The 26073-nt window shown below is 54.6% G+C and overlaps 1 protein-coding gene across 1 annotated transcript; it reads left to right on the plus strand.

Annotated features, from left to right (window-relative positions):
- Nucleotides 1-431: 431 nt before the first annotated feature.
- Nucleotides 432-21906, plus strand: TEDC2 (tubulin epsilon and delta complex 2; the record flags this gene model as incomplete). Its single annotated transcript, XM_082313598.1, has 14 exons — nucleotides 432-522; nucleotides 3144-3255; nucleotides 4441-4542; nucleotides 5273-5358; nucleotides 5821-6034; nucleotides 12470-12568; nucleotides 12786-12841; nucleotides 13733-14414; nucleotides 15915-15968; nucleotides 17916-18000; nucleotides 18372-18480; nucleotides 18697-18798; nucleotides 19229-19440; nucleotides 21681-21906. 14 exons carry the CDS (start codon nucleotides 432-434, stop codon nucleotides 21825-21827), a joined length of 2151 nt encoding a protein of 716 aa, XP_082169724.1. The 3' UTR covers nucleotides 21828-21906.
- Nucleotides 21907-26073: the final 4167 nt, after the last annotated feature.

The raw sequence follows: 26073 nt of genomic DNA on the forward strand, positions 1-26073 counted from the left end.
AGGTCTGACAGCTCATGAGTGTCAAGGGATCTCGTGATCTGCATCAGAGGCACAGCATGAACTCAACGCAGCGTCCCTCCTTCCCAAGCAGGTGGATTGGGGTTGCCTGGCAAGGTTTTGGTAGCGGGGGGCTACAGGGGTGGCTTCTGTGAGAAGCTGCCAGAAGCTTCCCCTGTGTCCAACAGGGCCAATACCAGCCAGCTCCAAGACAGAACCACTGCTGGCCAAGGCCAAGCATATTTAAGAAGGGCCAAAAAAACCCCTGTGCAGCTGCAGCTGGAGAGAGGAGTGAGAATATGTGAGAGGAACAACTCTGCAGACACCAGGGTCAGGGAAGAAGGAGGGGAGGAGATGCTGCAGGCGCCGGAGCAGAGATTCCCCTGCAGCCCCTGGTGAAGAGCATGGTGAGGCAGGCTGTCCCCCTGCAGCCCATGGAGGTCCATGGTGGAACAGAGACCTACCTGCAGCCCATGGATGTTGATTGTGGAGCAGAGATCCACTTGCAGCCCATGGAGGTCTATGGTGGGGCAGAGATCCACCTGCAGCCCATGGAGGTTGATTGTGGAGCAGAGATCCACCTGCAGCCCATGGAGGTTGATTGTGGAGCAGAGATCCACCTGCAGCCCATGGAGGTTGATTGTGGAGCAGAGATCCACCTGCAGCCCATGGAGGTTGATTGTGGAGCAGAGATCCACCTGCAGCCCATGGAGGTTGATTGTGGAGCAGAGATCCACCTGCAGCCCATGGAGGTTGATTGTGGAGCAGAGATCCACCTGCAGCCCATGGAGGTTGATTGTGGAGCAGAGATCCACCTGCAGCCCATGGAGAACCCTATGTCAGAGCATGTGGATGCCCGAAGGAGGCTGTGACCCTGTGGGAAGCCCGTGCTGCAGCAGGCTCCTGGCAGGACCTGTGGCGCCACGGAGAGAGGAGCCCAGGCTGGAGCAGGTTTGCTGGCAGGACTGGTGGCCCCACGGGGGACCCACGCTGGAGCAGTCTGCTCCTGAAGGACTGCACCTCACGGAAGGGACCCACGCTGGAGCAGTTCATGAAGAACTGCAGCCCGTGGGAAGGACTCGTGTCAGAGCAGTTGGTGGAGGACTGTCTGCCCTGGGAGGGACCCACGCTGGAGCAGGGGCAGAGTGCGAGGAGCCCTCCCCTGAGGAGGAAGGAGCAGCAGAGACGACCTGCGATGGACTGACCCCAACCCCCATTCCCTGTCCCCCTGCGCCGCTGGCGGGGAGGAGGTGGAGAAATCGGGAGTGAAGTTGAGCCCAGGAAGAAGGGAGGGGTGGGGGGAAGGTGTCTTAAGATTTAGTTTTTATTTTCTCATTACTTTACCCCGATTTGGTAATAAATTAAACTAATTTCCCTAAGCCGAGTCTTGTGCCCGTGATGGTAATTGGTGAATGATCCCTCCCTGTCCCTATCTTGACCCACGAGCCTTTCATTATGCTTTCTCTCCCCTGCCCAGCCAAGGAGGGTAGCGATAGAGCAGCTTTGGTGGGCACCTAGTGTTCAGCCAGGGTCAACCCATCACAGAAGTGCTTTTCTTCATTTCCCAGCAGCCTGCAACCCGTTGCCCAACCGAGCCTGGCACGTGGGCTTGCAGGGCTGTGGGTCTGCCCCAGGCGGGCTCACAGGGACGTCCCTCTGCGGGCAGTGGGCAGTCGAGGTTCTCGTGCTGGCAGACGCGGCCCAGCCTCGGCCCCGCTCCCGGAGAGGTCTGGCACACGGCGGGTGGGTCTGGTGTCTACAGCAGCAAGGTGGAGAGCCTGCTCCGAGAAAGGGGGCAGCCCCAATAATGGTTTGGGAGATTCCTGCCCCAGAGGAAGGAGGAATGAGAGCCGCTAAATCCCCTGCAAGTCTTGAATACAACAAAGCCCAGGCAGTTCTTTGGTCCCGGTACTCTGAATTTCTTGCCAGGCCACAGACTCTCGGGTTATGTTCAAGCTACTTGCCCCGCCACATTCACTTGTGACCCCCCCCAACCCCCAGATGCTTAATCCCCCCTTTCTGGACTCTCACTTCACCTTGGGCCCTCCTGCTTACCTCTGGAGACCAAGGTAACTCTTCAGCCATGCGGGGGCTGGAACGCGCCAACGGCCCCCGACCGCAGGCTGTGCAAATCGTGTCCGAGCACACCGCGGACACCTCGCGTGCCTAGCAGGGAGCGGGCAGCTTCTGGAGAAAGCAACAGGCACCCGAATGCAACGCTCCGCGCGTCCGCCCTCCTGCCTCGGGCAAAGAGCCGCGGCTTTGGGCCCGCTCCCTCTTGCCTTCAGCTCCTGCTGAAGCTGACTCCACCTGACAGAGAGAAAATAAAAAAGAGGGTTTCCAGCTTCTAATACCTCTCATCCAGTCCTTCCACACTCTGCCCAGCTTGCAGGAGAGCACGGTCTTTTCCCAGGTGATTTAATTGTCAGGGAAACATCTTCCCAGGCAAACCACATCAACGCAGCCAGAATTAGCCCCTTATCTGGGGCTTGGGAATTTGAGTGGAGGCTGTGGCCACTCAATAGGGAGTTATTGTAAGGCCAGCACTACTTTATCAGCTCAACCTAGAGCTAAAAACTGAAAACAGAGGTGGTAAAGTCCAGGCTGACCAACCGGGGGCAGCAGGGGCTGGGAGACCTTCTCGGCCACCCCATTAGCAGCTCTGCACTCATCCTGCGTTCCCCTCACGGGAGCTGGACCAGACCCTTCCTCCTTCAGGTCAAGGCTGGGTTCAGCCCTAATAAAGACAAATACCAGATTCACAGGGAATTCACCTTGTGCGTTCGCAGCCAGGTGTGATACAGATCCAGTGATGCCTACTGGAATGATGTATCTGATTTAATATGACCAAAACAAAACCTGCCCAGAGTTGCTACGGTCTTTCAGAGTGTTGGGCATGATCAAATTGCCTGGGGAAATTAGGAGGCTATGAAAGAGGGTCTCAATGGCTGGCCCCCCTTAAGAAAGCTTACTTGTAGAAGCCGTAGCTGCTGATTGTGAGCCAGCACCTCTGACGGCTCTTAATCAGTACTTGCTTCAAAGTACAGAGGAGGACTGAAGTAACTTTTTCATCTGCAGGCTGATGTGACTCCCTGCTAAGAACTAATAACTGCCTCTGCGGATGCTGGAGCTTCTGTCTCGGACAGAATCCCTCTCTCAGACCGACCTCTCTGTCTCTTCTGTGGACTCGGTGGAGACACTAAAGGTGTGTGAAGCTGTTCAAGAGATGGAGAATTACCGCTTTGGGCAGATGACATGGTACGGAAACAACCACCCTTCCAAGATGTTCCAGCTGCCCACCACTAATATTTTTTCTGGAGATGAGGCATTAAAATGATGATACAAGAAAGGAATTTACATTCCTTCGACATCAAAAACAGCAGATGGGAATTTCTGTGAATAAATCTGAGAGCTGGAGCTGTCTGATAATGCCGACCTTGCCCACAAGGATGAGAAGGGGAAGGTTCTTCTGGCGCAGATATCACCAGAGGATGCAAGGATGCACTCCTAGCAGATGTGTGAGCGGGAAACTGAGTGTGGGAGACAAGCAGAAATCCCAAGTCCTTCCAGAGATGATACGCGTGTGTCTGCACGTCTGGAGCATTTCAAAATCGCTTGATATGAAAGATTCTTACTCAGTTTCAACTGAATGCGCTCAGAGGGATGAAAAACAGACAGCTGACTTTGGAAGTCTTTGTAGCTGAAAGTGCCTTGAAAAACTCTGTCTCGTGTCTTAAATCAGTTCAGGAGCAATGAAAAGGAGATTTCCAGCGCAAGGATAGTTGCAGTAATTTTTGAATTCTAGAAAAGGAAGATGAAACTGAATAAAGGAAAACAAGAAGCTCGATTCTGAGCATGATTGCTGCCCGCAGGGAACGGGATGGAGCTCATCAAATGCTCTTCCCTGTGCAATGGATGATGCGATGGCCTGGAGCTGAAAGGTCTTGTGTGAGACAGGCAGCAAAGATGAAGATGATGTTAATCTGATGTTCGTCTGAATTGATTAATCAGATCCTAAGCTGGTAGTGATGTTTGTAGAAACTTAGATACCTTCCTCCCCCTGATGCAGTCTTTTCCGTCATTAGCTTTCACATATAGCCTGTCTTAATCAGTTTTACGCAGAAGACTGAGTGTCAAATGCTCTATTAAAAGCTAAATATATTACTGCAACCTTTTCTAGCATCAGTCACCACACCATGGACTCAGAGCTGGCTCTTCCCTTCTCCTCTAACTCCTAATTATTAACTACATAGGGAAAATAATAAAAGAGCAATTAGGGAAAGCAATTCACAAAGCCATGGCTTAATTGTCCTTTCTTTGCTACCAGAACAGCCCAGCGGACTCTGTGTGGACCCAGAGCAGCGCCCAGTTTGACCAGTTGCTGGCTCTGGGCAGAGCGGGGGCATGGGGCCATGGTGAGCTCTTTCCTTACGCCCTCCACAGCCCGATGCCCGCGGAGCTGGCAGAGGCAGCGGGGCAGCGGGGGGCCGGGCCGAGCCCGCCCGTGCTCTCCTCCATCCCGCTGCACAGACACTTCCCAAAGAGGTATGGCAAGCCAGCCCTCGCTGTCCTGTCCAAAAATATCCTGAGATGGGAAAAGACAGGCCCTGTCAAAGTGAAAGGTTTGGTGTTCCTTTCTCCAACTGGAAGGCAGGCATTTGGGAATAAACGTAAATGTGTTTGACACATTTGACACCTGTTTATGCCAGGGAAGGTTGAGGTTGGACATTAGGAAAAGGTTCTTCCCCCAGAGAGTGGTGGAGCCCTGGAACAGGCTCCCCCGGGAGGTAGTCACGGCGCCAAGCCTGACAGCATTCAAGCATTTGGACATAGGGTGTGAATTTTGGGGTTGTCCCATGCAGGGACAGGAGTTGGACTCGATGATCCTTGTGGGTCCCTTCCAACTCAGGACATTCTATGATTCCATGGCTCTATGATTGACTGGGAAGCCTTGCCTCTCCGAGGTACGTATGCCCCGTCTTTGAACTTCCTCTAACAAGCAAAGAGCCAGCAGCATTTTAGCCTTTATCCATGAATATTACAACAGCAGATGAGAAAATAAATTTGTTGTGCACTTTACCAGCAACTCTGAGAGAAATAGGAGAAGATTTCTCTTTGGCCCTTGCTCCTCTCCATCCTCCATGGGTCTCAGACTCAAACTCAGCACCAGCCAGAGCCTGAGCTCGCTGGTGTCAGAGGCTCGGGGTCACATCCGAACGCAGCCGCCAGCGTGGCCGAGGTACCCACCGCCCCTAGCCTTCGTGTTCCCATTCAGGCTTCATGCAGGTATGAACACCACCATGGGCCGGAGGCTGCTCGCTGTGTACTCCGTGACGGACAGGGAGTTCAGGGTCACAAGCCGTATGGATCACACCAAGCCCCGTACCCTCTTTCTCCCTCCAGCAAACAGCAGAAGCACAGGACACAGTATGCAGCCGGACAACATACAGCGTTATTTCCCCAGCAAACTGTGGATGAGAGACCTCCTTCCCCAGAGCCCAGATCTTTGCATTTCATTCCTATTGGTGTTTTATCCCATGGGTTTTGCCAATAGATTCTTTTTTTTTTTCCTTTTAACCCATGCAACCTTTGGCATCCACAGCCTCCAGTGGCGATGGGCCCAGAGTTTTCTTCCCATCCCTGGGAGCTGCACTTCCCAGGGAATTAACTGCTGGTGTGCAAACACTCAGAGCATCAAGTGGTCACACAAATCTCACGGCAACGCTCTCTAGCAGGATCGTTTAAGGCCTTCCAGCACAGAAGTAAGCACTGGGTGAAGAAGCGGTTCCCTTTGAGGGAGTCTGGTCTGCTGGGGCTCCCCAGGCCCCAGCTGCAGCGTCTCTCCCTCGCAAGCGGCGGTGCTCGTGCAGGAGGGTCTCTCTCCGGCCATCGAGTGGAGCAGCCCAGAGGCAACGATGGCTGGGGAGGCGCGGATGAGCATGGCGTTTGTGAGAACTCTGACGAATTACCGCAGGCGTTTCAGAAGTCTGCCCAACGCTAACCCGAGCTCCATGAGTCCTCAGCAGGAGACGCCCTGGTCCGTCGGTGGGTGCTCTTTGTCCCACAGGAACCCCATCTCCTCCTTTTCACAAGAACCCATGCTGTGAGAAAGTTGGGAAAAAAAGGAAGGACCCCTCAGGTTTCCCTTTGGCTGCATTTTCCCAGACTGTAAATCAGCTGGTGACAAGCCTCGAGGGCAAACCAGCCCCATAAATACCTCTGCAAACAACTGGCCAAGACCCTCTCCTTGTCTGACAGCTCCGAGGGACATCATTGCTTTCATTTGGTGTGAACCAAGACCTCAGCTTGGGTTCAGGATTTCGAAGATGTGCTAATGTGATGATCTTTAACACATTCATTCCCCAGGCGGGGGATTAATCCACTGCTTCCCATGTGGCGTACGAACTACTGGCCTGGTTTTATGGGGATCTGCATGTGTTAAATGCATCATTTTCTACCAGGACATGGGAGGAAAGAACCCGGTGTTACTGCAGCACGTCAAAAAAACGACTGGCAGAGTAGCACAGCAGCCAGAGGCAGACCGCTCCCGCACATGGTGTTCACAGGGGCCGTGTGATGAATTGCTGCAGATGTTTTCCAAACACCCTGGCCAAACCTCCAGATTCGTAGCTTCCCCTCTCCCCGAGTCTCGCTCCACAGCACAGCCCTCCTCGCTGAAACACTGCGTTCCCCCCAAACCACAGTACCTCACCTCTCCACCCACGTGGCCCAACAGGATCTCCCGAGAGCCGTACTGGGTCTGCGCAGCCCGGGCAGAGATCACCCGCGCCGCGGGCCAGAGCTTCGGCCTCTGCCGTTGGCGGGAAGTCTGGCGGGACGGCAGATCCTCCCCTCCCTGCCCGCCGCCTGCGCTCTGCTCCAGCGCTGAAGGCAGAGCCTCTGGAGCAAGGCTCATCCCACCGGCTCGCGTGAGCGCGGTCCCGGCGAGCGAGCCGCGGCCCGCTTCCCGGCCGCGGCCAGCGCAAGCACCGCTGGAGCCCGAGGTAACACAAAGCAGAGAAATCCAGCTGCCAGAGCCCTGGATTCCCCACGTTGCGCCTTCCCCTAGCCCAAACCCCAAGCTGCTGTACGGACACTCGTGCCTCAGGAGACCACGTTTGGAAAGACCTCCCCTTTCCTTTAGGATCGTCTCACCTCAGCCGTGCTCTTTTCCGACTTGGATACATACTGTAGCCCCGTCTGTGTCATGTTTCTCACACATAAGACTTTCATCCTCCCTGTTTTGTTTTCATGAGGGCTGATAAAATGTAAACTCCACTTCAGGAAGAGGGTGAGGATGGGGAGCAGAGTGTTTCCCTAGCAGAGCGTCCCTGCTGGCAGCATTTTTCACCTAGCCAGTTTTACAAAGCTGATGCTTGTCCTGATTTTATAAACTCATGTAGCCTGTGACCTGCAGCTTGGGAATCTGCCCGCTGGCTGGCTGGGCACAGCACCCACCGGGTGCCCCAGCAAGATCAGTGTGCACACTGACAGCCCTCACTTCCAGCCGCAATGTGCCACAAGACGTCCTCTCTCCAGGACATGTCACGTCTCCTTCCCACCCCGCCTCGCTGATAGCTATGTGAATCCTGCCGGGATTTTGGCTGCAGCAAGATACAGGGTCTGGGAATCTACTTATAACCTGCATTTCCCACAGATTCATTTCTTCGAGTCTTTGCTCCAAAGAAACGACAAGAGCTGAAGGATCTGTGGATATTTATGCATTTTTCCAGCAGCATAGCAACATCCTCAGGCTTACGTTGGAAATATTGGGAGGTTCTCCTCTTTTTCACTCAAACAAGAATGGTTTGGGACCCACAGGAGGGTGTGAATCAGTTCCTTGGTCTTTCAGGCATCTCCCCGGAACCTGAAGAGCTTGCACGGGACATCACCCTCCTATATACAGGGAGGATATTCCTATGTCGGCGCGGCAGATAGCACTGAGCTCCGCGGGCAGCACGCAGGAGGAGCATAGCTCATGCGTTACAATAAAGAAAGTGTGGGTAGGTTTATTAGTGACGAAGTTTCTCTCCTGCTTCTTTTTTTTTCTTCTTGGTGTTCATCGAAGTGTGATGCCTACTTGAATTTTACCCTAGGGAGTCCCACCTGGACTATGGGCAGGGTTTTCAAAGAGCTTTAGGCACCCAGCAGGAGATCCAGGTGCCTGGACAGCTATTTTTATTAGCCTACAGGCCTTTGACAGTTGGGTTCTCAGTAAAAAAGCAATATGGACTGCAGAATATCGCCTGGCACCTGCCAGCCTAAGCCATGAGCGCTGACACCCTGACTGCCCCCACACCTCATCTGTGCAAAACGCCTCGTCGCTGCAGGTACCGAACATAGCTGGTGGCAGAGCTGTGACTACCAGCAGCTGCCACTCGTACGCCGCACAGGTATTTTAACCTACATATCTTTTGTAAATAAATCTTGAAGGAGCAATTTGCACCAGTTTAAATATTACTTAGCATGCGTGCCGTGTCGTGGTACCCAGCCTTTTTCCAGCAAGCGATGTCATGAAGTAGAACCATAGTTCAGACTCTGTTAGCTTAAAATCCAGTCCCTGGCATAAACGTCTCCTGTGGCAACTGTGCCAGTAGATCGAGTCTGGGCTGGGTCAGGGCCCATTGCTACGTGAGCAGAAGATGGCTCCTTGCTGCGTGCACCCCTTCTAGCACGAGCTGCTGTCAGTGAAAAGAATCAGACACAAATACCTTGGGTCTTTTCCTCAACTGGGTTTGCCAGACGGTCCACTGGAAAGCCAGCCACCCACAAGAGAAGGTTCGAAGCGATCCACCCCGCTGCAAGACTCACCAGACGGCGAGGCAGCCGGAGCCCAGAGCGGCGGCGTGGGCGGGCGTGGGAGAGGGGCCGTCGGTGCCGGGAGGGAGCTCCTATGGCAGCCAGGCTGTTATGTCAAAAGCGGACACGCTTCGAGCCCCAAGCATCAGCAGCGGAGTGGTTTTCTCTCTCCCAGAAAGTTTCTGCTCTCCACCTGCTAGTTATCATCTCACCCCAGCTCTTGCGCCATGGTTTCACTCCACGGCTGGAAGGGGCCCTTGCAGTCCTGCCCTCGCCGCCTCCCGGCGTGCTGCCCCTCATTTCGGGCTGGCAGCAGCGCTTTCCTGACCTTGATCTTGACTCAGAGACAACATGCAAATGGTCACCTCTCCTTCTGCTTCCCAGCGAGGTGCAGATTAACGACAAAGCATTAAAGGTTTCTCGTCCATTAGTAGGAATCTTACTGCCTGCACAAGGCCAGAGGTTCAGGAGGGGTCGCACACCTGGTTGCTCTCAAATACAAGAGGTTTCTTGGATTTCGGGAGTCTTTTCCTTTTTAGCACTTCTAAACCACAGAGACTTGATGCAAAAGCTGCGTCAGTAGCGCTGCTCCAGCGGCTTCAGGCCTCAGGAGACTTTCCTGGATTACAGCAGGCTGATCCCCTTTCTGGTTGCTTTTAATCACTTAAATGTCAACAGCATCCAGGCGCCTAAGGAGGCCTGTAACCCACCGCCCAGGCTGTGCTCCTCCGGCGCCGGGCGATGCAGCGGCCACGGCAGCGCTCGGCCCTCTGCCGAGTGGAAGCAAAACCGCACCTCGGTGGCCATTCCCACCCAGCAGCAAACCACCCCGCGCGTCACCCCGCCGCACCAGCCTGCGCCCCTCGCGCCCCAGCTGAGACGGGCTTGTAAACCCCGTCAGGAGAAATCCACGGCGTTAATTCTGCCAAAAGGGGGGAAACACAAGAAGCTTCATGCGCTTGGAGTCGAGATGAAGGAATCTATTCAGCCAAAAACATCTTAGGGACAATTTGTTGTTTGCTCCAAAGCACAAATTATAGCAAATCCGGATATTCTGAGTCAAGCTCCTGTTTGTCCAAGTGGAGCAAATCCAGCGGGAACCTTGCAGAAGCAAAAGGCAGTCGACTTAGAGAGGCAGCCGGCCGAAAGCGAGCCCTTCTCGTCCCCCTGCTGCGCTCCCAGGGGGGCTCGCAGCATTACAGCTGCTGACTTGGCTGATTAAACTGTTTTCTGGGTGTCTGATGTTGCTGTTAGCCCTGCTGAGCCCACCTGGGCACGGAAGAGCAGGCTGGACTCTGTCTCGGCTCTCACCTCAAAAGCAGAATTGTTAACGGTGTTCTGGCAGTGAACTCGCACTTATTTGCGAGATACGCGCCAGGAAGGGGCCAGCCTAATTTTCAGATTCTGTTGCAAAGTCTGTAGAAAGAAAAATCCTTCTTCACACGTGCCAAATGTGCAGTTTACACCTGGAACTATGTTGTGATGGTGACTGCGGAAGCCCACGATGCACCGTGTGATCGGTTCCGTGATTTTATTGATACATTTGTAATGTTTTATAAGGGGTTTTAAAGTCCCGTCTCCACGAGTCACAGGGATTCTCATCTTTTCCTCTCTAAAAGAGTCTGCGATCACGTGGCCGCAGAGGAATCATGAACATCTCAACCTGACGATTCAGCCTTCAAAGGCAATGAACCATTTCTTTCCTGCTGTCTAAATTTTAGTTATTTTGTAATCTGTTGTGCCAGGGGAAGGACTGGATTCCTGCTCCTCTGCTGCTGAGGGTCAGCTGCGGGCACTTCTGGAGAACCGCGCTCCACCGTGCGCCCCTCCGCTGCCGTAGCTGTATTCCTGACAGCATCCCAGCAGCATCCCGCTGTCCCCTCCGCTGCCGTAGCTGTATTCCTGACAGCATCCCAGCAGCATCCCGCTGTCCCCTCCGCTGCCGTAGCTGTATTCCTGACAGCATCCCAGCAGCATCCCGCTGTCCCCTCCGCTGCCGTAGCTGTATTCCTGACAGCATCCCAGCAGCGTTCAGCTATCAACAGAGACCGCCTTATCAATTAGGCAGCTTCCACAGGCGCAGAACAAGGCAGATTCCTCTCTCCATCAAAAACCCACAAATTTGCCTCTTTGCTGATGCGGACCCAAGGCAGCAGCAGCAGTCTGCAGCGTGGTGTCTGCTGCGGTGCTGGACTCTTGGCCCTTCTGCTCCGCCTGCGCTGGCGCAGCGCGGCTGGGGAGCTCCACTGGAACCCTGTCCGTGGGCAGGACACAGTGCGGGCTGAAGCACGGCCCCTGTGATGGCCAAACTTTAATCTCCAGCCTCCGTGGGCCTTGTGTAGCAGGTGCCAGGGGGCCCCAGCTCCCACAGCGACGGGCGGGCTGCAGCCAGCCACAGGGAAGGCTGAGAGAAATAATAAAATCTCATTTATGCTCTGACCCTCAGGAGAGAGCGGGTACAAGGAGCTGCTGGGACGGCTCTGCTCTGTGAAGGCTTTTTTAGCCCCCTTGGAGGTGAGCCAGCTCCCTGCAGCGAGGCGCTGCCGAGGAGGAGAGGGAAGGACTGAACCCAGCTGAGGAAAAAATGGCTTTCCCAGGTCAAGCGCCTGGGGAATGAAGGGACTGAGAGCAGCCCTGCCGAGAAGGACTTGGGGGTGCTGGGGGATGGAAAGCTGGCCACGGGCCGGCAATGTGCTCTGGCAGCCCAGCAAGCCAAGCGTCTCCTGGGCTGCATCCCCCGCAGCGTGGGCAGCGGGGCGAGGGAGGGGATTCTGCCCCTCTGCCCCCTCTGGGGAGACCCCCTGGAGCCCCGCGTCCAGCTCGGGGGTCCTCAGCACGGGAAGGACATGGAGCTGTGGGAGCGGGGCCAGGGGAGGCCACCGAAATGCTCCGAGGGTGGCCCAGCTCTGCTGTGAGGGCAGGCTGAGAGCTGGGGGGGTTCAGCCTGGGGAGGAGGGGGCTGCGGGGAGACCTCACTGCGGCCTTGCCGTGCTTAACGGGGGCCGACAAGAAAGGGGGGGACAGGCTTTTTAGCAGGGCCTGCAGCGACAGGACAAGGGGGGAGGGTTTGAAAGTGAAGGAGGGGAGATGCAGACTGGATAGAAGGAAGAAATTGTTTACGCTGAGGGTGGTGAGGCACTGGCAGGGGTTGCCCAGAGCGGTGGGAGATGCCCCATCCCTGGCAACCTTCAAGGCCAGGCTGGCCGGGGCTCTGAGCACCCTGATCTGGGTGAAGCTGTCCCTGCCCCTGGCAGGGGGATGGACGGGATGGGCTGGGAAGGGCCCTGCCAGCCCAGAGCGCTCTGTGGTTCTGTGGTTCCGAGCGGGGCCCGGGGACCCCCGCACCCGCCCCGCGCAGGCACAGGAACCCTCCCCGCCCGGGGCCGCCGCTGCCGCCCGCCCCCTCCGAGCGCCGCCGGCCCAGGCCCCGCCCCGCCGGCCCTGGCAGGGCGGTTCGGAGCGGGGCTGCCGCCGCCGGGCTGAGCGGGTTTCGCCGCGGCGCCGCGCAGGCCGGCCCGCTGCAGCGGGCAGAGCCGGGCCCAGCCGGCCCGGCCCGGCCCGGCCCCAGGCGGCCGATGCTGCCCGCGGGCTGCGGCCGGAGGTGAGAGCGGGGCGGCGGCGGAGGGCGGGCGGGGCGGCCCCGGCGGGCCGCTGACGGCGCTGGGCCTTGCAGGTCGGCGGCGGCGCTGGCGGCGGCGCTGGGCGAAGGCGCGGAGCGGCGGCGGGAGCTGGAGCAGCGGGCGGCGCGGAGCCGGGCCCTGCTGCGGCGCTGGTGAGTGCGGCCCCGCCCGACCCCCGCCCCGCCGGCTCCCCCGGGCGGCCCTGCCCCGGACCGGGAGGCGGCGGAGCCCCGGCGCGGAGGCCCGGGGTCCCCGGGGCCGGCGGGGCGGGCGCTTGCGTCCCCGCAGCCGTGCCCGAGGCGCCGCGGGGGAGGCCGAAGCCGTCGGCGCGCAGCCACCTGGGCCCCGGCGCTGTGTTTCTCCCCCCAGGGGCAGCGAGGAAGAGGAGCGGCCGCAGGCAGAGGCCGGCCCCGGCGATGGACACGGTGAGCGCTTCCCTCTCGGCCCGGTGCCTCCCCGGTCGCACGGGCCCTGGGCCCGGCCGGGCTGGAGCCGGCGTCGGTGTTGGGAGTCCTTCCGAGGGACCTGAAGCCCCCCTCTGCCCTCTTCCTCCCGCTCTCGCAGAACCGTTAAGGTTGGAAAGGGCCTCTGAGGTCACCGAGCCCAGCCGCTACCCTAACTGCCAGGCCACCTCTAAACCCTGTCCCTAAGCGCCACATCCACACGGGTTGAACACTTCCAGGGACTGTGAGTGCACCCCTGCCCTGGGCAGCCTGGGCCAGGCCCTGACAGCCCTTTGGGGGAAGAAGTTTTTCCCAATACCCAACCCAACCCTGCCCTGCCGCAGCTTGAGGCCGTTCCCTCTCGTCCCATCGCTTGTTCCTGGGGAGCAGAGACCGACCCCCCCGGCTCCAGCCTCCTTTCAGGCCGTTGCAGAGAGCGAGGAGGGCTCCCCTCAGCCTCCTCTTCTCCAGGCTGAGCCCCCCCAGCTCCCCCAGCCGCTCCTCCCCAGCCTTGTGCTCCAGCCCCTGCCCCAGCCTCGCTGCCCTGCTCTGGCCACGCTCCAGCCCCTCCATGGCCGCCTTGGGGTGCGGGGCCCAGCGCTGAGCACAGCATTCGAGGGGCGGCCTCACCAGTGCCCAGCGCAGGGGCACCATCACCTCCCTGCTCCTGCTGGCCACACCGTTCCTGACACAAGCCAGGATGCCATTGGCCCTCTTGGCCACCTGGGCACACCATGCTGGGGGAGTGTGGCTGAAATACCCACTGCACTGTTCAGTGGGTTCAGTTTCCTTCTGTAACACTTGGAACAAGTTCGAATAGTGACAAATGGGGAAGATCCAGGTTTGGACATTCTGACACATCTTCTCTTGCAGAGAACAGGCCTTCGCCTCAGGAGCTGGAGGAGCTGGAACTGCTGAACAGAGCCTTAGAGAAGGCACTGAAAGTGAGGAAAAGCATCTTGAGAACTCCATTAGAGGCCCAGGGAGCTGCAGGAGAGAAATCTGCAGATGAAGGAGCTGCTCCCAAGAATGCTCAAGAGCAGCAAGTGCCTGCATCTGTTGAGGATGTTCCTGTGACCACAAAGGTGAGAACAGTAAGCAGAAAGCCTGCCTCTTTGAAGAAGCCCTCTCCATACAAGCTGCGAGCCCCTTACAGGACTGACCCAGATGTGAAAAGAATGCAAAGGAAAGCCCCAGCCAGGTGTGTTTCTGAAGGCCCCAGGGCAGCTGGGAAGAGCTCCTCAAAAGGGATGGCTTGCAGACAAGGAAGGAGTCAGAGGACAGCAATCAGTGCCAGGGACCGAGGGGCCTGTGCCGCAGCTGAACCCCAGAAGACACCTGCCTTGTCCAGATCTGCCCTGGATGAGCAACAAAGCTTTTCTGTAGGGGATTCAGCTCAGGGAAAGAACTCTGTAGCCGCTGGCAAGCGGTTGTTTGATGCAGGGAAGAAAAGTTGTGGTTCCTTGGGAGAGTCCAGCAAAAAGGAGGACCCTGCCACTGAAGGCGCATTGGGAAGGAGCACCTCACCTCGGACAGTCACGCTCCAGGAAAAGGGGTAAGTGCTGAGAGGTGGGCACCTCTGCCCGATGCTGCTTGGCGCTGACTAGCACACCTGCGAAGCCTGGTCCCTGCTGCTGCTCCGTAGGGCCCAGCTGGGCTTCACCGCTCCTCAGATCCTTCTCAAAAGGAAGGGTCCTTTACACTTTAAAAGCCTTTATTGTGATCGAGTAAGGGGTTTCGTTTTAAGCGCTTACTGTTGGATGGCTGGGACTTTGAAAGTCTTTTAATTAAGACTTCTGATATTTCATAGCCCCCTGTGACTGTTCTGGAAAGCTGTCTCTGTAGAGCTTTCTTGAGCCTTAGCTTTCCTCTGAGTCCACTTTCTATTATAGCTTATTGATTTTTTTAAAAAAATATTTTTTTTTTTTACACAATGATAATACATAATGCATGAATTCTCTCTCTCTCTCTCATATGCCCAGTGCTGTTTGGAGAGGTGGCATCTGCATGTAATACTGTCCCCTTTAACCTGTGAGATGCTGCCTGTGTAGCTGCACAACTCAGCATTGAGTAGCACACAGTTGTTCCAAGTGTTTGGTGTAGGCAGAATTAAGAAGTATATGTTACTGAGGCTTTCTATGGAAGAGTGGCAAAATAATTTTTAGAAGACAGGCTTTGCGTTCAGACCAGTTTGTCTTGTTTAAATACTTTCTATGTTCTTTTCTGTGTGTTCTTTGCTTTAAAGAAACAGCGAAGTTCAGGTCTGGTACGTGCCTGTCCCTGCAAAATTCTGAGAAATAGTTCTGAGCTGCCACAACCCAGCTCTTATGTTTGCGCAGGGAGGAAATTGTCACCGTTCACGTGGTGTTGGAACGGACACGGGACGCTGAGTGACAGTTGCTGGGGGAACAGGAGTCTGGATTCAAATGTTTATTTACTTAAAATCCTAGCCTTGGTCTTGTGTTCATCGTTTGCATGTGACGAGCCGTAACTGCCAACCCACATGTTTCTGCAATAGCACGTTAGGGTTTATTCTGCTTTGGGGTTAAGGTGAATGTTCCCAGTGGAAGCTGAAAAGTCCCTTTCCCATGTCTTTGAGTGTGATATGGGCTAAGCAAAGCTGCCTTGTTGTGCACAGATACGGCAACACATATGTTGTTGTGCACAGATACGGCAACATGACAATACGGAGGTTTGCTTACGCTCGCGTCTGTAGCGATCAGCTTCCTTGAAGATGCTGGTTCCCTGTCTGTACTCTGCCTTGTCAGGGCTTTGCTCCCGGCTTCTCGCCTTGGGCGGACCTCTGACGGCGGGCGTAGGGTGCCGGAGCTCTCCCAGGTCAGCTCGGTGACGCTTGTGGAAACGAATGAGCAGACCGATCCTCCTTCCGTGAGGACAGGCTGAAGGCAGGGCTGGATTCAGTCTCCAGGGTTGTTGATGTCTTCCATTGCAGCTAAATTAATTTGAAATTTAGACAAAATGTCATTTTCTTAACTTGAAGACAAGGCTCCGCTGCTCTCTGGCAGTCGGGATTGATGCTTCTCTTGCTTTGCAGATGCCAGTTGAAGCTACCCCTTCCCTACAGGAAAGCCTATTCCAGGAACTCCAGGTAAGCCCCGCCTGATCGCTGCAGCCCACAGCTGCCCTCTGCTCACGGGCTGTGAGGAGGGGTCTGGTGGGGGGACCTGGCTGGTCTGTGGGTCACGGGGAGGCGCTGACCCCACGGGTGTGGGGCCCGAGCGCAGAGCAGGAGGAGGGGTCCGATACAGCCTGTCTCTGCGGGGCTGTTTCTGAGGATATGTCTTGTCATGTTCTTCTAGCCGCTAGTGTTACAGCTTGTTTTCAGAGTGCTAATCCCTGTTAATCCCGGAGTTGTAAAGGTACTGGAGTGCTTTAGTCGTGGGATTAACAGTGCTGCAAAAGCCTCTGCTGATACTGTGTACTGGTAGTTGAAGGCAGGAGGCCCCGTGGGGTGGGTGCCTGTATACCCTGTGCAATGAAAGATTTTTCTCCGCTGGAGCCCCCGTCTAGCCTGGAAGCACCGCGGCTGTGTTTGAGGCTGATTCCTGCTGAAGAACTCCCTTAAATAGCGCCAGTGACGATGTTACCGCACCGACGGTGCGGGCGGATGGGTGTCTGGGGAGCCCTGTGCTCCAGTCTGTTCCCCAGGCCTCTGGAAGGGGTCTGCCACCATTTGCTTTGGGAAATCTTGCCATAATTCAGCAGATTTCTCATCTGGTTTGTCCAGATATTAAGTTTAAACCGTAGCTTAAATCTAGCTTATACCTCCTTGTGTTACCCTCAAGAAATCCTCCTCCTCTTAGGAGCTGTCATTTATCAGACACCAATTCGTTAGTTGCCCTTCAGCAAGCTGTAAAGACTTGGTTCCCTCAATTTTCACTTGTAAATTGAGCCTTTCGGCATCCCAATCGCTCTGGTGTAATTTTACACTCTTCGCTATTGCTTTCAACTCAGTGACAGATTGAAAATAACCTCTGTTCTGAAGATCCCGTATAGAGGGAGTGCATCTTGCCTGGTAACTTCTGTTCTATTCTGTTCCATTAACCTTGCTATTTCTTTGCATAATGTGTTTTTGAAAACCGCAGTTTCTATCATGATTTAAAAGACCCATTTGGATGGAGAGAAGCCCCATGCACGCTCAGGTTAGGCAGTCATGCACGGCATGACTATTTTAAGCTTCCTCCTGATGGCTCTCGCTTACTGCGGCAGGTTTTAGGAGACTGGCTGAGCTGCGCTGGCTCTTTCAAGCAGTCCTTTACTTAAAGGATATTATGGGGACTGGGCATCAGGGGAGATGTTGAACGCTGTAAGTGAAATGCACCTCTCCGGTAGCGCTATTTGTTTTTATTAGCACACTTTCTTTTAAAAACTGCGGTCTGATACAGGGTCCTGGCCAGCTTACTCATGATGCTGTCCTTAAACCTCTGTTTTGTGTCCCTGATACTGACGCACTGCTGTCACGCTGCTTGCCAAACATACCACCTTGTCCTAAAAAACATGGTTTAAAGGAGAGTCGTGAGGAAGTTTGGCATATGAAGGAAGCGCTAGGGTGAGAATTTGTCCTGTCTGCCCTACCACAGTAACTCCTTTTTGTACGCTTTTACTAACAAACTAAATGTAGAGAAATGCAAATGACAGCCTTCAAGAAAGGAAGTGAACTTTTGTTGTTTCCTATGGGATAAAAACATAGGTAGGGCGATGCAACAGAATTACTGACGTGCTGCAAGTTCACGTTCTTCTTCTAGAAATATGTTGTCTCTCTTCTGATGGCTGCAAATCCTTCCCCTCAAAACAAGCTGAGAGAAATAACATAGGTGTTTTGCAGTGCCTGATGCTTTCTGCAGGGTGTCCTTGTTGATGTAATACCAGCTGTCAAAAACGAGGGGGGAACGGCTAGTAAATACCCTGTAAAAGAGGGGTGAGGAAGAGTCTTGTATTTGAAGCGCTGATATGTGGTGTGTCGCAGCTCAGTGCGAGCGCGGTCTGGTACGATGGAGCATGGCTCCTCCACCTCCTGCCCCTTTTGAATTTTCAGGGCATGGGAGAGGTGTCGTCTCTGCCAAACAAGTGCAGATGCAGCAGCTGCGAGGAACTGTTTCATGGAGAGGATCCAGACAACCGTATCCTTTCTCAGCTCGCCGCCCCCTTCCGCGAGCACGTGGTGCGGTACAGCAGGCACCGGGTGCAATCGCGCCGCAGCGTGCTCCCATCTGGAAAGAGTTATGCCTCCAATAACAGGAGTTCAAGCTGGGTCTCTAGGAAGTGGTTTTTCCATAGTGCAGCTCTTGAGCAGTCGTAAAACTTTTGATCCAGACAAACGCGGCCAGAAGGCAAACATGCCATCCACAGCTGTGCTGTCCTCGCCTTCCCCTGCAGCACCACTCACGGGCTGCTCCCCCTCCGCCCCCGACTCCAGCTAGCCTGGCCCGGGGCTCGGGGTGGTGCACAGGGCCGGCGCTGTGAAACCTTCCTTAAGCTGCTGCTGTTTGAGTTTGGTTCACCCATGCCGGCCTTCAGTCCTGCAGAGATAGAGGAGGAGTTAAAGGTGCTCCAGGATGTCCCCTCCCTTCTGAAGCAGTACGTGGAAGCTGAGCCTGCAGGTAAGGAGAAGGGGGCAGAAGGTGGAATAGGGATGATTTCAGTGGGCCCCAGTTCCACGTGTCTTGTGTTCTTGGCGTGTGCTGGACAGGAGGGACAGGAACATTCTCTGCCTAAAATGAGGGCTGGTGCACCCAAGGCCGCTCTAGAAACTGGTATTTGGTGGGGAAGGTTTCAGTGTGCTCATGCCTGCTGGTTTTCTTCTGCTTCTCTTCTAGACCATCCCACTCTGCAAAGAGAGTATGAAAGCCTTCTGACCTTGGAGGGTTTGCAAACCACAGTTTCCCAGTGCCTGCAGAAGCTGCAGCTTCTGCAAGCAGGTGAGCACCCAGTCCCTGGTTTTGTGGTCAGGTGTGAATGTGGCCAGCTCTGCGTGGACGGTAGTTTGCCATCTGTGCGCAGAACACTGTGGACCAACACCATTTTTCTCCTGGTTATCCTTAATGGTAATGTAACATGTAAAATCCTCTGGTGCCGTGGTATCTGTTTGCCACCCATTTGTGTTCAGGAGAGGCTTGGGACTTTCACCTGCTGCGATTCAGGAGGGCTGGTGGTGGAGCTGTTGAGAGAGGGGGGAGACAGCATCCCATAGCTTAAGGTGTCCTGGTTGGGCCGTGTGTGAGGAGCTTACCCTGACTAATACAATGTCATTAGTCATTCGTTTCTAGGAACAGTAAGGAGATCACAAATTCTGCAGGTACAGATTTAACTGTGTATTTCTGCCTCTTGCCAATTCTTCCACCCTGGCAGCTGTGGAGTCCCAGAGGCGGCTGCGCCCAGCCTGCACGGGGGACGTGGGAAGCGGCTCTCCAGCCTGCGTCCCTCCCAGGGGACAGCCGTGTGGCAGTGCCGGCGTGCTGGCTGTGCCTCTCCTTTGTTACTCCAGTTTCCAGGAGCTGAGGGACCTGTTTGCCTTGAAGCTGCAAGTCTCGATGCTGCACCAAGAAATTGCCTTACAAAAGGTGAGCCTTTAAAAGCGTCGGTGCTCCTGGGGTAGGGCAAGAAAAGGGCAACTGAGGGGCAACAGCTGGCGTAGGGGCCCCTGATGGGGAGCAGCAGCGCAGCAAGCTCTCCCGGTGGTGTTTCCATGTTTATGCCTTGTGTCCAAGTCCCATCAGTGCTTTGCTTACTCTGTAGACGAATGGGCTTCCTTTTTTTGCTAAGGCCAGAGTAGAGACCTTTAAGTGTCTGACCCTCTCCTGATAAGGGGGTTTTTTTAGCTACTCTCTCAGAGTTTGACAGTGGAGAATGTTGTGGGTAATGCCTGAAGACCCCTTTTGGCAGCCCTTTGCAGTCCCGTTCGGGCACCCACTCTCATTCCTGCGTGACCTCCAGCTAGTGAGCTCCTCTGGTGGCTGTTCCTTTCCTTTTAAATCTCAAACCACCGTGCTGCTGATCGTGACTTCACCGTTCTGAGGCTGCCTGTAGGAGCATGATAGGAGGTCAGTCTCTCCACCGTGCTGCACAGGGATCATTTGTTCTTCTCAACCAACAGCAGCACTGGGCAGAGAAGATCTGCGAAGTCACATCTACTCCTTTGACCTAACCTTTGTCGTTGATCTGAATGGTAGAGGCTTTGGAAAAGCCATTTTTTGTAAGCCAGGGAAGAGTTATTCATAATTGGCCACATTCCTCCCTCTGGCTGAAGATAGATTGCTGCCTCTCTTCAAATGGACTTTAGCACTATAATTCTGAATTACGGATTATGAGGGTTTTGGTTTTTGTCTGCCCAAAATGAAGTAGTGACCGAAGCCTGCTGCCCGATGCTTCATCGACTGACTCGGTTTCCTCCGCACATGTAGCTAAATGGGTGCTTCGTGCTGGGTGAGCGCTGAGTGTCTGAAGCAGCTCTGTGCAGAGCGTGCAAGACAGGCAAAATTCTTGGGAGAGGTGAAGTGAACGGACTTGGTACAAGATAAATACTCTGGGAAAGGATGTACATAGTTCTGGGCCAAGCCTGTCCGTTGCCTTTCCACGGAGAAATGCCAAGAATCATAGAAAGTCCTGGTAGCTCTTAACCTGTCTTTTATGGTGAAGGCCTGTTTTCTCTCTTCTTATGCATCAGGAGCAGACCAGGCAGGTGGAAAGAGAAGGGGCTCTCTCTTAGGCCGTGGAGCAGTGTCGCGCTCCTTCCTGTGCCAGCTTTCCCCTTAGGTAGCTTTCATGTCTGCAGCTCTTAACTCTTCCCAGAGATGAGCAACTGCGCCCTGTTTTCCTGGCCCTGTGCAGGGATTTATGGAGAAGAGGAAAGGGAACCCCCTGCAGATGCCCAGTGCTCTCTTCGGTTTGGATCTTCCTTTGTTTCCACCGCTGAAAAATGCTCTGAGGGATGTGACTGACGCAGGCAGTCGATTGTCACCCTTCCCCTGGGAAGGCAGTGTGCACAGTAGGCTGTGTGGGTTTTTAACGGGCAGACTGCTCGGACTTCATTAGCTGATGCCAGCTGAGGCGGGGGGGAAAAATCCTAGGCAAAATTTCTGAGCGTTAATTCAAGCGTGGGGCAGTAAAGGCTAACTTCTGTCCTTTGATGGGAAGTTTGCCTGTGCTTGAGTTGTCAGTCACAGTCTCAATCCCAGAGTTTTGTGCTGTTACTTATGCTGCGACGGGCCAGTGGGTTGTTTGAGAGCATGGACTGAGATGGTGAGCTAGGCTTAGTAAACCAGAGGCCAGGCTGGGGAACGTGGGACACCTTTAGCATCCCCTGTAGCCTGTGCGGCTGGGGAGGCGCGCAGCTTTGTTCTGTTTGGGCTGGATGGAGCTGGCCACTTGCCTGTCTGTCTTGGATTAATGTGACCCAACTGGGAGGCGACAGGAACAGTCATAAGGGAAGGCCTGAATTTACTGGTGGGTGAGTAAGCGCTTCGCTGTGTGGTTGCAGAGCCCCTGAATCGACATCGGTTTCAGCTTCGCGCACAACGCTGAGCTCATGCCAGCGCTGGGCCGTCTCTGCAGCAGAGGAAAAGCGCTGCCATTTATCTCGCTGCCCTGGGAACACTGGGTGGCTGCTGGTGTGCTTCATGAGCAGAGGATGAACAACTCTGCCTTTGTTAAATATGACAAAAGAAAGCATCTGTCTATCAATTAGCATGTTATTAGTCATACTGCTCTGGTTAGATTTCACTTATTATGCAGCCACTTCGCTTAATGGCATCCTGAAAGTGCATGCTGGCTCTGGTGACGTGTCTCCTTTGCTCCTGCCCAGGTCATGATGGCAGAGCTCCTGCCTGTCCTGGAGTCCGGGCTCTGCCCAGGGGCCTCTGCAGCTCAGCTCTATCGGGCGATTTACACGCAGCTCTGTGAAGGAGGCAAGCGATTCCCTGTGCTGGTGAGAGATGAGCTGGCAGACTGATCCGGTGGGAGCCTCCTCCTTGCCATTCACGTAACCAGAGACACTTTTAAGCAATAAATCTTTTCTGTTAACTTTTTTACTCTGCCTGTTTGTCCAACTAAATTTCAGGTGTTCTTTTTTAGGTTGGTTGTTTGTTTCTTTTGTATCACTTTTATGACCTGCTAACTCTGAGGTCCAGGGCTTCCTGGACACTGGTTTTGGCTTTTCTTCCAAGGTCTGTCTCTCTGGCTGGCTCTAGATTCTTGACTGCCTCAGTCGTGACGCCAGACTCCTATATGCAGACAGTGTTGCAGGCGATAAACCATGGTTTATACAGCTCAGATAGCCACAGTACAGTGGGGCGCAGCCTTCCAGCATCTGAAAATCCAGAGAACCTGAGCTGCTGCTTCCCTATTACAGTGTTCAGCAGTTGGCCTATAACCAGCATTACCGCGGCCACTGCCTAATATTCGCTGGCTAACAGCGTTTTCGATGTCTTCGTCCACAGCTGCCCGGGCCACCGGCTCTTGGGGAGCCACCCTGTTTGGAGGTGCCTGCTCTGGGCCGGGCTGGGGCCTGGGCTGCAGTGCGGCTGGAGCCCTCCCTTCTCATCAGCCTCTCGGTCTCGTCGCTGCTGAGCACGGGGCCTCTTCAGGCAGCTTCACCGCTTGCCAGGCACTTTTCTAAGGACTTACAGCTAGCCTACAACTGAAATAAATGCTTTTGCTATGTCACCTTGCCTGGGGATCATGCCTGCGGCAGCAGTCTGAGAAGAGCGGAGCTCCGCAGCCGGGAGCCGGCGGGGAAGCGCAGGAGGGAGCTGAGGAAGCAGCCCGGCAGATGGCACTCGGCCCTTGGCGTTGCCGCCGAACCGGTGCCGGTAGCTGCCGAGGAGCAGCCGTCCCGGGGGGCTGATGGGGCGTCCTGCCTGGCGGTGGAAAACGCAGATGCCGTGGCAGTTCTGACCTTGTCACCCTGGGAAAATTCCAGCTTCGCTTCCTCCTGCGTCTCAGGTCTCTGCGCGTAATCCCCAAACCCCCGGCATTGCTGCGCGACAATTAAAGCAAAGCCTTGGCGGCGTGTGGAGTGCCTCTGCTTGGGGCGCTCCGCAGTCCATTCGGGGAAGGGCCGCGGTGTGCCGCTGCTTGTTGCAGTTGGACTCGCACTAGGTCTCTCAGCTGGACTAGGGCTCGCTACTTGGGGGGATTTAGCTCTTAGCAGTGCTAACGGTAGTTATTTTTTTTTTCCTTCAGTTTTTTTTCAAGGCCCGAGTTAGTTGTCTGTCTCTTCTGACTGTTTGGCCCTTTCTGACACTCAGAATTCACTAAAATCAATCGTATAATAGATGAAAATCAGCATCTCTCACTTGATTTTTTTTTTTTTTTTTTTTATTGCATTGCATTCAGTTCTTTGTAGATGGGATTTGATTTCCGATGGAGTCTGCAGTCAGGGCAGGGGTTTGTTGCCGCCTTCCCCGCTGCAGCGTGCGGAGGAGTCCTGCGTGGCTTACATCTGCGCGGCCTACGGGGGAAACCACGCTGTGGCCAACAGCGCTGGAGGGTTGCAAGGTATCAATTGGAGGCTGCTCATAGGAGCAGACACTGCCTCCGATATTAACGTGGTCATATGCCACGGGCATTAGCATCCGCATGTTTGAATTTTAGAGATGACATCTGGTATTGTTAATTATCGTGCTGTTATCCATAACTTGTGTCTGTAAGCCCTGCGTGAGTCACGGAGCATCTGCTTCTTTGCGCAGAGCAGTCCAGTGTAAATTGGCGGTGCCTTCGCTGCCACAGCAAGGACCGCATGGGTGTGAAAGGGCTGTGAAAGAGAGACCGAGCCCACAGAAATGGGTTCGCAGGGCTGTTACAGGCTCAGAAGCAAGCTGACGCTGCCGGAGGGTGCAGAAAGGGAGCAGAGCTCCCGGCGTGATGACTGGCAGGTAGCTGCTTGGTTTGTGCCTCTGGGAGCAGTGTGGTTTTATTGCTCTTCCTACACCATGCGAGAGACATTTTATAATTTTCATAAACGTGTGAGACTTCAAATCGTTTGAATGACTCACTTTTTCAAATGATTCTTGTGCTATAGCAGAGATAAAGATTCAATAGCAACTTAACTCGGTGGTTGGGGGGTCTTTTTCATTATGAAATGTGCCATTGTAATAGAAAGAAATTACACTGGTACGTCAAATTGAGATGAGAAGAAAGACAAAAGGTAGTGTTTGTGATGCCAGGGGATGGTATTACAAAAACACAGGAAACGAGCAGTATTTTTGGAAAGTGATAGATGATCCCAGTGTTGTGCAGACACGAGCTGAGACGAAGCGTGGCGAGGGTCAGGGAGGATTATCGGCTCCTGTTCCTTCCTTGTCCCCTACAGTAGAGTCATAAAAGGGTTTTGTTTTTTCACTGCTGAAGGATGTGAAGCTGGATCCCTGGGAGGAGACAGTTTTGGTTTGATTGTGGGGTTTTTTGTTTTGTTTTTTTTAATTTTCTTTCCAGAATCTGTGACTTAAGCATTTCCAACTGCTACGGTTTGTCTTTTCCACCAGCTTCCTTCTTCCCTTCCCCTCTGCAACTTCTCCACTTACTGGTTTTGGTTTTGCAAATACGCTTGACCAGCGCGAAGACACAGGCAGCGCTGCTGGTAGTGCACAGCGCAATCAGCAGACCCTCTTCCAGGATTTCACGCGCGCTAGCAGTCTTTGGTTAGTTCTGGATGTTCATAGTGTTGAAACCTTCATGGGGTTTATCCTGCAGATGTTCCCAGGTGTGCCACCAAGTGCTTGCTACAGCCCCCTCCTTGGGAGATACAGCACGTAGTGGCTAAACAGCACGGCTTTAGGGATATTCTCCATCTAAGACAGAAATAATTTGAGTCTTGGTAAGAAAGAAGGCAAATCTCACCAAGACCAGGCAGTTAGGGTAACGGTTGGACTCGGGGATCTCAAAGGTCCTTTCCAACCTTAATGATTCTGTGATGCTGAGAGTGGTGTGGAGGAACGCCCTGCCTCTTCCCGCCTTTTTGAGGGGGTCTAGCAGTGTGTGTGCAGTGGTGGAGCACAGACTCGCAGACTCACAGAGCGCTCTGGGCCGGCAGGGCCCTTCCCAGCCCATCCCGTCCATCCCCCTGCCAGGGGCAGGGACAGCTTCACCCAGATCAGGGTGCTCAGAGCCCCGGCCAGCCTGGCCTTGAAGGTTGCCAGGGATGGGGCATCTCCCACCGCTCTGGGCAACCCCTGCCAGTGCCTCACCACCCTCAGCGCAAACAATTTCTTCCTTCTATCCAGGCTGAATCTCCCCTCTTTCACTTTCAAACCCTCCCCCCGTGTCCTGTCGCTACAGGCCCTGCTAAAAAGCCTGTCCCCCCCTTTCTTGTCGGCCCCCTTTAAGCACGGCAAGGCCGCAGTGAGGTCTCCCCGCAGCCCCCTCCTCCCCAGGCTGAACCCCCCCAGCTCTCAGCCTGCCCTCACAGCAGAGCTGGGCCACCCTGGGATCGCAGCATGGCTACCTGTGACCCGCTGAAATGGTTGCGTGTGTGGCCCGAGCCGCAGGGTCCCACCCCGGGGCAAGGGCTGGAAGGACTCCCCAGCCGCCCGGGCCGGGGGCACAGCCTGCGGCTTCGAGGGGCAAAATCAGATGAACTGTAGATGGTAAGTGTTGAACTGGGGGGAAAACTCCCAGTTCTCCCTGTAGATGACAAATTGGCTGTCAGTGTTATTCTCCAAATGAGCTTTCGGTGAGCTCCAGAGAGCTTGCTTAATTAAAACACTGTATGCAGTCAAGTCTGGAGCACAGACACCTGAATCAGCAACTTGTTGGGCAGTGTGTGCTGTCGTGCCGGTCGAGGGTTTCTCGAAAGAGCAACGGTGCTGTAAAATGCTGAGACAGAAAGCTTGCTTTGTGGCAGAAGTACTGGGGGGAGCTATATGTCCTCCACACACCTCCATTGGTTTTTTGGTTTTTTTTTTTTTTTTTTTTTTTTAACTCAAATCAGTCTCTCCCTGAGTTACAGAATTCAGCGTGAACTTGGGATTTCCAGCTGAAGCTTTGCTGAGAAATCTTGTCTGCTTCTGATAAATCTGCAAGTGATGTTGTTGGGTTACGTGTGAGCGCGAACCACGCCACGGATGCTGAACGTGGGTAACGCCGGCCGCGTAGCGCTGCTCCGGGCTGTTCCGGGGCTCTCCTTCCCAGTATAGTGTAAGCAGTGAGTTGGAAATGCTGTAATGGCCTTGTGAAAGCCAGGAGAAGGGGCCAACGCG

Source organism: Platalea leucorodia (assembly GCF_965183815.1).
Source record: "Platalea leucorodia genome assembly, chromosome: 5".
Classification (NCBI taxonomy): domain Eukaryota; kingdom Metazoa; phylum Chordata; class Aves; order Pelecaniformes; family Threskiornithidae; genus Platalea; species Platalea leucorodia.